The sequence below is a fragment of the Lissotriton helveticus genome, chromosome 9, assembly GCF_964261635.1.
Source record: "Lissotriton helveticus chromosome 9, aLisHel1.1, whole genome shotgun sequence".
Lineage (NCBI taxonomy): Eukaryota > Metazoa > Chordata > Amphibia > Caudata > Salamandridae > Lissotriton > Lissotriton helveticus.
The window spans coordinates 10,159,067-10,171,425 of NC_136070.1; the positions used below are offsets into that span (position 1 = coordinate 10,159,067).

The following is a 12,359-nucleotide window of genomic DNA, read 5'->3' on the forward strand; positions in this document are numbered from 1 at the left end:
CCAGCTACTCTTGCCCTAAAATAAGGTCTAGTTTTGGAATGCCTGCTGGGCAAGGGTCTTAAAAGTGGAGGTTGTGGTAACCATAGCACAAGCTGCCACAAGAAACCACTTGGAGTGTGCTCTCACCAAGTGATGTGGAAGTGCCTTGGTGGGTCTATTTATGACAGGAGCACTGTCTTAGGTGCCTTCATATATGGTGAAGGAAGAGAAATGCTAGCAGTAGATCCTACCGGAATGTAAGCCATTGCTGTACGTTGAAAGTCCCGGCAAAGTAGAATTTATGAAAACTCATCCAGAATGTACCAGCTGAAGCCCAATAGTGGAAGGTCTGTGGATTCATAATGGTTGCAAATATGGAATACCCTCCAGTGAGAAATCATTCCCTGAACCTATAGCACAGAAGAGGCAGTTCTTCTATGGCCACCGGAGAAGCCTGTGGAGGCCGGAAACAATAATGAGACATACTTTACCCTGACTAAAAAGAGGCTGGCCTATTGAAATAAAGAAGCACTTGATTGTGTCAGACTTCTTGTCCTGACCACCAAACCACTAATGAGGGATACAAGCTCTAGAGGGCCTCTCATCTGGACATCTGTGCACCAGCTCAAAACAAGTGCATTACTTTGGAACAAAATTCTGGAGGGTTGCTATTTTCCTACCCTGGTTGGGGACAAAATGTGTACTCTTAGAATATGCTTGGCTAGTGTGACCTGTGAGGTGTAGAGAAGCTGACTTCCTCTATGAAAGAAAGAGCTGAATTCCTCTTAAATAAATAGAGGGTGTCCTAATAATGGGATGACCTGCACAAGGCCCAGCAGGATGGAGAATATGGAGGATGCAAGGCTGGACAGGCCCTCTCGGGCATCAGTTGCTTCCCCTTGAATATGGAAGGGTGGGGGGTGGTTTTGTTAGTGGGGGCCGGTCTTAAAAGCACTGCAAGTTTCTTGTGTATTCAGCAGTTTTCAGGCAACAATAAAAGTGTTGAGATGACTCTAGGGATTAAAGTACCTGCTGGAGAGAGATGGGTGTTTTGTCTAGTAAGAAGGGTACACTGTTCCCCAAGGGAATGGACAACCAGTGGGGAGGCCGAAGGAGGGGGATCCTCCATGTAGGAACTAGAGTCTTCACACCAAGCAAGCTAGCTGTCATGCTTAATCATATGGGCTGGCTCCTCGTCGGGTTGGCTGTGCAATACCCGACGAGCACCCATAAAGGGGGTCTTTAGCAGAGATCTTCTGTTCCTGCCGTATGGTGTGGTGGATGTGAGGGCCCTAGGTGAAATGTAGATGTGACTTGAGTGGGTGATATTAAAAAAGGTTGATCATCCAAAAATCAGTTTAATGGGATGTTCATCTATCTTGTTAAAAACTAGAAAGGAGTGGTTGTTCGCTGGCTCAGTGGTCCAGCGGAGCAATGCTCAACTCTCAAAGGTTGGGCGACATGTTTCACGCAATGTGTTCAAGAAAGATACTCTGCATTGCATCAGGACCTATATACAACAACTATCTACACATAGTGGTGGGTGGAGGAGTTCCTACCTACCACCGTTCTTTACTGCGAGCACGTGGTCCCGCCAGTTCGAGTGGTAGCCGGATTAGATGATAGCTCTTGCCCCATAAGGTTTTCTCTACTCTTGACACCTCAGTGGATTGTGTCCTGCCCTGTCCGTATGCGCACCGGAAACCTGTCCCAAGCGCCGAGCCGAGAAACCTTATGGGGCAAGCGTTATCATCTACTTAGGCTACCTCCAGAACTGGCGGGACCACGTGCTCGCACTAAAGAACGGTGGTAGGTAGGAACTCCTCCACCCACCACTATGTGTAGATAGTTGTTGTATATAGGTCCTGATGAAATGCAGAGTATCTTTCTTGAACACATTGCGTGAAACATGTCGACCAACCTTTGAGAGTTGAGCATTCTCCGCTGGACCACTGAGCCAGCGAACAGCCACTCCTTTCTAGTTTTTTACAAGGTGGATGAACATCCCATTAAACTGATTTTTGGATTATAAACCTTTTTTAATATCACCCACTCAAGTCACATCTACACTTTCACCTAGGGCCCTCACACCCACCACACCATACGGCAGGAACAGAAGATCTCCGCTAAAGAGCTCCTTTTTGGGTGCCCGTCGGGTATTCCACAGCCGACCCGACGAGGAGCGAGTCCATATGATGAAGCATGACAGCTAGCGGGCTGGGTGTGTGAAGACTCTAATTTCGACAAGGAGGATCCCCCTCCTTCGGCCTCCCCACTGGTTGTCCATCCCCTTGGGGAACAGTGTACCCTTCTTACTTTACATTATCTGGGCTTGTACACTTGACCCCGTTAAACAGCCCTTCTGGTCCCCCTTCTTGTTTATGTTTTGCCTAGTGCCAGTTTTGACTCATCGAAGGAAGCGCAGAGGGTTAATATGCCTGCTGCGAAGAACAAGTACCATGCATTTTCACAGAACAATATTTTCTGTGCGTAGCTCATTTAGCTACTGTCACAGAGATTATTTTGTGACTGTGCCGTTCATAGGTTGCAATGGTAATCTAGCACTATGGACAATGCCGTGCCATCAAAGAGCTGCATGCAAGCTGCATGGTATAGATTAGAAAGTTATGTTTTCCCATTCTTTCTTTATCCTGATGATGCTAAAAATGTTTTTTTTGGGTAGAAATAAATTCTTATTAGTAAAGTCAACCCTAACCACTGTGTTATGTTCTGAATGTTGGATTTGTGCTTCTCCAGACCAAGCACTCGTAAAACCTGCCTACAAGTATCAGAAGCATTTGAATCCTACATCTTATAGTGCCCTTTGCCTTATGTAACATTTTGTATACTGTGATTACACGTGTATGATACATTGTCTCTGTATGTGTGTGTGTGTGTGCGTGTGTGTGTTTGTGTGTGTGTGTGTGTGTGTGTAAAGTGCTCCAACACCCTACACTGGTATGAGAGGTGCTATAAAACAAAATATTTGTGAGGGAGAGGCTGTGCAGAGATGAGAGGCACTGGGGTCATATCCTGGTGCACAGTACGCTCATCGTTTACTATGCATTGTTTACTATGCACTGGGGTCATATCCCGGTGCACAGTACGCTCATCGTTTACTATGCTTTAAAGCTAAAACAATTGAACATATAAAGTGAAAAATGTGTTGTACGATGCACTATTTTTTCCCAAACTTTTCTCGGGCGGAGAACCTTCCCCTCCAACGCCCCCATTTGTAGTGGTCAGGCTCTCTCACTGCACAGCCTATGCATCGTTGGGACGCTGGTCTTATGTCAATGAATCGAGCCCAACCCAGAGCCATCAATCTCCACATCCAAGGACGCAAAGACGAAGTCTAGAAGGTTGAACTTATAAATATGATACCCTTTTTCTTGGTTCTGGGTCTCCATCCTAAAGACCTGTTCTCATGGAGACTGGTGGTGTACCTTACAACTAGAAGATTTCAGTTGGGACCGGGAGTGTGATAACACCATCCATAATCAATGGAGGACTTCACAGTGAGTATCGATCCACTATCACATCCCTCCGTTGCTACAAACTAAAAAACTGTTACAGCCTTAATAGGTTTTGAAGAGTGTTCTCACTAAAAATTGAGTAGCTGAAGCTTCAACCAGCAGACGAGTCCTCTCGGGTCAGAGCCATGAGAACAGAGTCGGAAATATCATAAGATTGTTGCAATAATGTAACATTGCATCACTCGTATCAAGTCCCAAAGTTCTCTGGTTCAACTCAAGCATAGCCCATTGGGACACCAATGTCATAGCAACCAAGTGCAGGACACTATGAGTGCTCTATGTTGTTCCTCAACACAAGAAGGTGTTGGGGCCTTTCAGGGTTCTCTGTGTATTTTTTTCATCTTGAGTTTGTTGAGTGTTATTTACTTTATCTTGCTATATAAATACTTCTTCAAGAATAAGTCTTGATGGCCTGGCTTCACTACCCCAGTAGAGAGTGAAAAGGCCTCACAGTCCACATTATATGAGGTCAATGGGGTTGTCTCCAAAGTTTATTCTGTGGAGTCCACGGGCCACAGTGTCGTGGTCAGAGGTTCTGAGGAAAATATTAATACATTCATCTATAAAGATGCTGGGACAGCTTGCATTGCAGGTGAGACTGGCAGGCCCTTTGGTGCAGCATGTCCCCAGTATAGGACATGTACCGATAGACCTGGTTTTCCCCTGTCTGGAACCTGTATGTTTGTCCAGGAATGCACAATGGGCCTCCTGTATATTGGAGATTTGAGAAGTGAGTAGCTCCCTTGTGGAGGTGGCTAACTGGGGCAGTCTTACCAGGAGTGATGTGGTTCTGAAAGGACAGGTCCTCATATCTCTTTGACATTGGATTGGACATCATCACATTTGTGATTTGTTTTATTCCTCAAATGTAGTGGAAAAACCCCTGAGATGTATTTTCCTTGTTCCTTTAGTGAACCCTGGAAACGGGACGGCAAACGGATTCACGTGTCCAGCTTGCTTCACGGACAACTCCTCTGATGAATGCACACCTATGGGGAGCGTTCCCTGTTCAGGCAGCGAGGACCGTTGTATCACCTTAAATAGATCAGGCGGCTCCCAACCAGGTAACCCTCACGGATGATTCATCACCGTTATCAATTATTTAATATGGTTACTTATTAACAGGGCCCAGTAAAAAGCTGTGCATCATGTTGTATAATTGTACAGCGCGCTCATACACTGTGCCTTAGAGCACTAGAGAAGAATGCTGAGATAAAATAAACATTTTATTTTTAAATAAAATATGCGTTTATTTAAATGCAGCCGCAATTAACATTTTGAAAAACAGTGTTGTACATTACAAAAAGAATACACTTAGTACATGGGAGTGAAAACAGGTGGAGTGGAACAAAAATCAACAAGTCCATAGATATGTGAGTGCCGTAGAACCTGAAACATGTTAACAGGTCAGTGGAACGGGCAAATGACTGCTTGCTTGATGTACATGGCTACAACTGACATAGCTGTACTCTTAGGAAGAACTGCATGCAGAGCTCAAATGAGATACAAGGTGGGGGATCTCTACATGGGGCGTGACCTTTGCAGGTATAGCCGTGACTTTTCTGTGTGTGTGTGTGCCACCTGACCAGTATTTTGGTTTGTCTCTGACATTTCTGTTATTTTATCCCATATTATAACCCAACAGCATAAGAACACCTAAACTAGACAAGGCTGTTGGCTTTGTTAAGGTTGTTTATGTGGAGAAGAGCCAGGGATTGGTTGACCATGTATTCCGAACCTCCCATTGCCAGGCCTTTTGAGAAACTCACACTGTATTAGTCTCAAGTCCAGAGCTCTGAGCCGCGGCTGTCATAAACACCTGAACACGGCTTAAGAAATAGCTAACACTAAAGGAGAACAAGATTCAGGACAAGGTGTGAAACATAAACCAGAACTGAATCACTGACATGGACTACCTAAAACTTTATTACATTTATTGTCCAGAAATCCCATGGAAGTCAAGGGCATGAGTATAGGGACCGGTTTCAATGTCTGTTCTAACATACTATCGGGTCTGAGAGCTGGAGGGACACAGCACACTTCAAGCCTGGCTGCATAAACAGTTAAGCACATGAACTTTGAACTCCTGACCAATGGCCAGTGGAAGAGTGTTCTAGTGCTTTGACCTAGAGGTGCAGGGGTGGAGTCTATGCGCGGTTAACAGGCAATGATCAGCTAACATTAAGTTGCAGGAAGAGATATATTTGGCATCAGAAAGAACATTTTGGGATTACTATAAAAGGCTTTGAGGACTATTGCAAGTAGTTTGTGGAGGGGGGGCACTCTTCTTAATGAAGAGCTAGTCAGCTCGGCAATAGTATGAAGGTAGAGGTGCCCGTTTCGCAAAGATGTCGATGTGATTACACTTGCTGCACTCCTTAATTCCAGGAGAATGCCGGGGGTGATCCTGCTTTACTCGTGAAATTCATGAGTAAGCTAGAGGTACTACAATAGTAAGTCCCACATAATTATACATCAATCTTTCTGAATCCAGCCTTGGGTGTTCAGGGCAGAGGGCACAGTGCTCTAGCGGTGAGTAAGTGGTATGGAAGGGTCACAGATCTACTAATGCAGTTTCCCAAATTCCTGATACCAAATGAGTTAATTGCAACCTTGACTATGCAAAAGGGGACCTCTGGTAAGAGAATGCATTTTACATAGATTTAGGATTCTGTGCATGGCTTTGGTAGTGATAAACTTATGGTGGTGATAAATGCTGTTGTATCAGAAGGAAACTGTATATACCTGGGAGTACAGGAACTAGTAGAAGAGGACTAACGCTGTAGTGTGTTGGGGTATCTCTGCATTCCTGGAAGGGACCTTCAGTCCCAGAGATCTCTGCGCTGTCAGAGTGTAGTGATGAGCCTCAGCAAGGCCTACCAGTACAAGGGGTTCGCCCTTCTCTGCACAAAGTCCCCAGACCTTTAGGAAGAAGTTGGCACAGAAACTGGAAATAGAAAAACAATATTTATTACACCTCATGAGGGGGTACTACGGTCCAAACAAAACACTTCAGTATTGTATGAAGTAGCCCCCAAACAAAGAAAGCATGGTCCTTTTATACCCACGCAAGGGCTCAAAAGAAGGCGGTACAAAACACAAGAGCAAGTTATATGTACATATAAGGGTATATTGCAAAGGCACAATCGTTGAGTGGGCGGAGTTAACAGTTTTCAGAAACTAGTAAACACGTTCCTATCTGGAACTAATTGGTAACAGCTGTAGACCCTACTTGGCATGCCTGGGCATGCTAGAAGTGGGGGATACTAAATATAGCCTGTTGCTGGGCAGATTTCAGGCGCAGTTAACAAGGAGGTAGGACAAAGCACATGGTGAGCACATGGCAACATGTGGCAGACAAAATGGCTGCCACAAATACAAAATGGAGTCTACACGATGTTACAATAGTTGCTCAATACAGCATGTCTTCTGCTAATGCTTAATCTAGCCTCTGCCAAATTACAACAGAGGACCCTTTCAGCTTTAGCTGAAGACATTCGGCTTTCTGGGATAGTCTAAGTATTCGTCCTGTATATCTATTTTCATCATTTCAGCTACCTCTTTGTCTAGAATATTTTGCACTTTCATTTCTGCAATATCTTTCTTGGCTGGTATACAAGCAGTAATACACATGGAACAAAACATTGGACCTCATTGAATACACATACAGCATGTGAAAATTATTGCAATTATTATACATAGGATAGTCAGTAGTTTCCAGCCCCAAACAGAAACCAAAGTCCAAAACCATCCGGCAAAAGTCCAGGTACCATTTTCTGTATGGATTCCTGCAGCAATCTTGTGTAACTTACTTATCGCATTATATACTGATGGTGAGTGGTCAGGGATAAAGACACAACAACTACTTCCAATGATGCGATATGCACCACCTCTATCAGCTAACATCACATCTAACTCCATGCGATTCTGAAGTGCGACAATTCTAGCAATTTGCAGTTCCTCAGTAATGTTTCCAAGTGCAATAGTTGCTTGATTAGTAATAGCTTCCACAACCCTAGTCAATCGTCGCACTTTCCTGCTATTTAATGCCGCACCCACAAGGAAAAACAGTCCCAGATTAAAATCCACATATTGCTGTAGACTAGTATCTGTCTGATCTACATCATCTGTACTTAGTGTCCTCTTATATCTATTTTTGGTAATGTCATTAAACAGTTTAAAATCTCGATGGTACGATGCAGGTGCCAGGAATACAGGAGGTAATAAAAACGATACATAACACACACCTGACCACCCAACTGGTAGCCGATAATATCCATAATTGCCACATACAAAATAAGAATTATGCGAAGCTGTAAAAGTACTGTTATTTACATCATCAATGTTCAGAATCACAATACAATTACTTATTCCTACTGGAATTCGTCCAGTACTTTGCACACATAAATCTGCTTTAGTCTTTGTAACGGAAATAACAAATTGTTCATTTTCAGCAGAGTCTCTTATGTTGGTGAAGACATATGGCGTTGAAATATTGTCCGGTTGGTACTCTTCCCATTCCCATTTAGTTCCATTAGCTTGGCGGTGCCCATCTTTGTCCTGGTAACATACTTTATTAAGGCGGAAAAGAAGTCCACCCACTGTACGTGTTCTAGATGAAAATAAAAGTGTATACCAAGGCTCGGCAGGAGCCATTATGCGAGAAAGGAAGAGGTGTAAAAGGTGTTCCTCCTTTCTTTTGATGTGCAAAGGGTTGAGAGCGACCACAATCCTTTGTGCTTGACTCTCTCATACTGGACTTCCCCCGACCAGCCCAGAGAGGAGACGGAAGTCGCCACTCTCATAGACACTGTTGTAACAAACGACATGCGTCATGTCCGATGCTCCAAGGTTCTAACTAACCAATAGAGCATTGACTCTATATCTATCAAGTTAGCTCAAGCAATAAGCGATTTAGAGGTTTTATCTAAAAAGGATACATTGCCTGTAATGAATATTGAGGCTACTAGGATCCACGAAGCCGTTTTTGGCGATCTAAAAAGCCTTTTTGTTAGGCCTAGCACACCAAATGGTCCTCGAGTACCTCAACCTCCAAGATGGTACTCAGGGGAATGTAGACTGGCCCGTCTGGATCTGGGTAGAGCGATCAAAACAGGGCCCAGTTCGAAAATTCGACTTGCCAGGGCCGCCTATAAAAATATCGTCTCTAAAGCTAAACGCAACTGGGACGAGCAAAGGTGGAATGATTTAAAAGAGGCGGGATACCACAAAGATACGCGAAAGTTTTGGAATGTTTATAAGTGGGGTGTGGATGGCAACCCTGAGAAGCCCCAGAACTGGGTCCCGCGTGATACATGGGTACCATATTTTGAGCCGCAATACGCGAAGGGTGTAGTTTTAAATCTCTCCCCGGAGATTCCTTTCTTGCCTTTATACGAATGATCCATTTACATTGAAAGACGTGGAACGTGCCTTAGACTTAGTGATCCCTGGTAGAGCGCCAGGTATCGATGGCATTCCCGCAGATCTATTCTTGCAGGACAGGGACTCTTGGGGCTCTTATATACTTCTTTTGTCAAACAGGATTGCTAAGGGTGCACCTATACCGAAATCATGGTTCGGGGCTGAAATCATACCCGTCTTTAAAAAGGGGGACAAATCCTTGCCTGGAAACTACCGGCCGATCAGCCTGATCGACACCTCACAAAAAATCTTTGGCAGGCTGATCCTGGATAAAATATTGGCATGGGAACGGGACCACAATATTTTGTCCAATTTACAAGCAGGTTTTAGAATATCCATTAGCACGGTCGACCAGGTGTTGCATTTTACAACGGTGTACTGCAAGACTGTGATATTGGGTCGCGGCAGTCTATACGCCGCCTTCGTAGACTTGAGAGCGGCATTTGATTTGGTTCCCCGCTCAACCCTGTGGAATGTTCTTAAAGACATGGGTTTACCCGGACCCCTCCCTTCATTGGTTAAAAAACTCCATGACCAAAACTATGCCCAGATCAGATGGGGTAGCCCTGGAAATGTCACAACTCAGTTCCCTGTCGAATCTGGAGTCCGGCAGGGCTGTGTTCCGGTCCCCACTTTATTTTCGCTTTATATTAATGATGTTGCTAGAATTTTAGTTAACTCTAACGTTGATGCCCCTATCCTTGCAGGAGCTAAAGTTCCCATTTTAATGTTCATAGACAATTACCTCATAGTAGCAAAAACCCCAAGTGGGCTGCAAAAGGCGCTGATGCTTTTTGATGAATTTTGCACCACTCGGGGTTTAGAAGTAAATGTACTTAAATCCAAGTTTATGACTTTTAACGCCCCAAAAGCTTTTAGAGGTTCTGTTACCATGAATGATCGCCCTTTGGAGAAGGTCCAGGCCTTTAGTTACCTAGGTGTGTGCATCCAGAACGATTTACGTTGGAAGCAGCAGATTGAGCTGGCCACTTTGAAACATCGACAGCTCACTGGTGCTTTGTGTCTGGAACACTCTAGGTCCCTCACTAAACCAATAGCCCCTGTACTTGTGGTTTATAGGGGTAAACTGGTTAGCTCCGCCTTATACGGAGTTGAAATGTGGGGGCATGAGAGCCTTTGGGAAATGACGGTGTCTGAAAACTCATTTCTTAGGAACTTAATTAAATTACCCCAGAGCACCCCCCTGACTCCACTCTTTTATGACCTAGGGCTGTCTCAAATATCTATCATTGCATCCTTACGCCCAGTTCTATACTGGAGGCGGATCTGGACCACGCAAGAACTGGCCATCTTCACTCGGGGATTGCTGGATAAAATTACTAGTGTTAACTCCCACAAAATCAAGTGGCTGGTCCATATACGGGGTGTGTTATGTGAACTAGGCCTTAAAGAATTGTGGGAGGATCCAGTGAACGCAAACTTTCCACCCAAGAAGGTACTTAAGGACCTCTATTGGAAGTCTGTGGCCACTAAGCTTTTCAGGAAAACAGAGCCCTGTTCCCTGACTGGTATGTTTTTGGTCATTAAAGAGGGCCCAAACTTGGAAGCCTTCTGGGATACTATCACGAATCCCCTGGACCGCAAACTTTACTTCCAACTGAGAGTTGGGAGTTTGCCTGTAAGGGCTCTCACTAGTAGATGGTCGACAGGAGACAATCCATCGTGCCCAGGATGCTTGGCACTTTCTGAAACTATCGGACACCTGCTGTTCGAATGCCCAGCATACGCGGCCCCCTGCCGGTTCTGGCTGCGCCCAATGTGCAGGTTACTTGGCACCAATAGTGGTCTGGTTGCTCTAAGAATTATCTGTACCTGCACTAACATGACTGTGTATGTAGCCACGGCAAAATGTTTGGGGTGGGCATGGCCCATGAGAATGAAATTGCTTGCAAATTAACTTTGATTATGGATGCAAAATTGTTATATTCATTCTTTGTGTAACATGTACAGTTTTAAGAGTATTTGCTTTGTTTCTTTTTTACCAGCTCTATTTTTATCAATTTTTTTTACTATATTTATTATCTTAAAAACAAACTTGTATGTACTGTATGCTTTTATGACAATCGTCAAATAAAGATTGCTTGACTGACTGACGCGCAGATATCATCCCACATACCCAACAGTTGGGGATGTTCGTAGCATTGTGGGTGTAGTGCAGCATCTGAATAAAAGTGTTGTTGAGATAAGATTGGCGGTGCATCTGCTCATGATAAGGAAGTGTGAGATAGAAATGGTCCTCTGGTATGGGAGTAGTAGCAACAAAAAACTCACAAGCAGGAGTTATCTTCTCAACAGACCAGGTGATTGTTGCCATAATCACCAAAGCAGCAATAAACCTTACAGCACAAAAGAATCTGCTTCTTCTTCTCCATTCTAGCAACAACCCTAATCAACACTTCCAGAAACTACTTGCCAAAGCTCTTACCCCTGGGCAGCCGCTGATTTCTTCACCACGGGCCAAGACGGATTTCACTACACTAATGCATTGCTGATCCCCCCCCCCTTGCCACATCGACTCTCCGTTTCACTAACCCAGGGAATGCTCAGACAACTTTTACAGGCACTGAAGACTCCTTTCTCGGTCTCAAATGATATCTCGTTGCTCCAGGGATTGTCTGGTCTGGGAAGAACTCTTCAGATCCATCAGGTGTCACGGCGTGGCCTTTCTCCGCAGTCAGAACCTCTGGATGATCGGTCAACACAGCAGGCTCCACCAAGGTAGGAAGTACTCGCCGACAATGGGTGCTGTGAATCCAATTTTTCCGGTTCGTGACTTGAACTGCTGTCCTAGTGGCAAGTAGCACTTGCTCTGGTCCATGCCACCTTGGCTCCAAACTGCTCGAACTCTCGAAGACCTTGATCATCACATGGTCGCCAGGTCGGAGTTCATGGCCTTCACCTGTAGATCTATCAGGAAGTGCTTCTCGAACCTGTTGATGAATAGAAACCAAGCTATCAGTTAATTGTGCCAAATGGATATATGACGTTACCACGCGGTCTTTTACCACGCAGACCATTACCACACATTTTTTACAACGCAGGATCCTTTACCACGCAGACCATTACAACGCTGGTATTTACAACGCAGGTACTATTACAACGCATACCATTACAACGTAATTATAGGTAAGTAAATAATATGGTAAAATAATTTAATTATTAATAATATTTTTTTTAATTAATAAATTATTATTTTAATATTTAATTTTTTAATTATTTATATTAATATTTATTTATTAATTTTTAAATATATATGTTAAAAATACCCCTGTACCCCAAAACCCAAACCCAGCCCTAAAACCTAAAAATACCCCTGAACCCCAAAACCCAAACCCAGCCCTGAACCCTAAAAATACCCCTGTACCCCAAAAACTGAAAACTGACCCTGAACCCTAAAAA

At 44.1% G+C, this 12,359-nt stretch overlaps 1 protein-coding gene and 1 long non-coding RNA gene across 6 annotated transcripts in view; one reads left to right on the top strand and one right to left on the bottom strand.

Moving 5' to 3' along the window:
- LOC144780855 (uncharacterized) overlaps positions 1–12,359 on the bottom strand; it is an 800,768-nt gene that overhangs the window by 432,807 nt on the left and 355,602 nt on the right. The window contains exon 3 of one of the 4 annotated variants that reach the window (XR_013600816.1): positions 6,261–6,462. The exons of the other annotated variants lie outside the window; for them this stretch is intronic. This is a non-coding gene — a long non-coding RNA (uncharacterized LOC144780855). The remainder of the gene's footprint in view (positions 1–6,260; positions 6,463–12,359) is intronic. 4 annotated transcript variants of the gene reach the window in all.
- LOC144780851 (uncharacterized) overlaps positions 1–12,359 on the top strand; it is a 300,811-nt gene that overhangs the window by 235,610 nt on the left and 52,842 nt on the right. For both annotated transcript variants that reach the window (XM_078659348.1, XM_078659349.1), the window contains exon 4: positions 4,427–4,579. In XM_078659348.1, the coding sequence (XP_078515474.1) occupies positions 4,427–4,579 (153 nt within the window). The remainder of the gene's footprint in view (positions 1–4,426; positions 4,580–12,359) is intronic.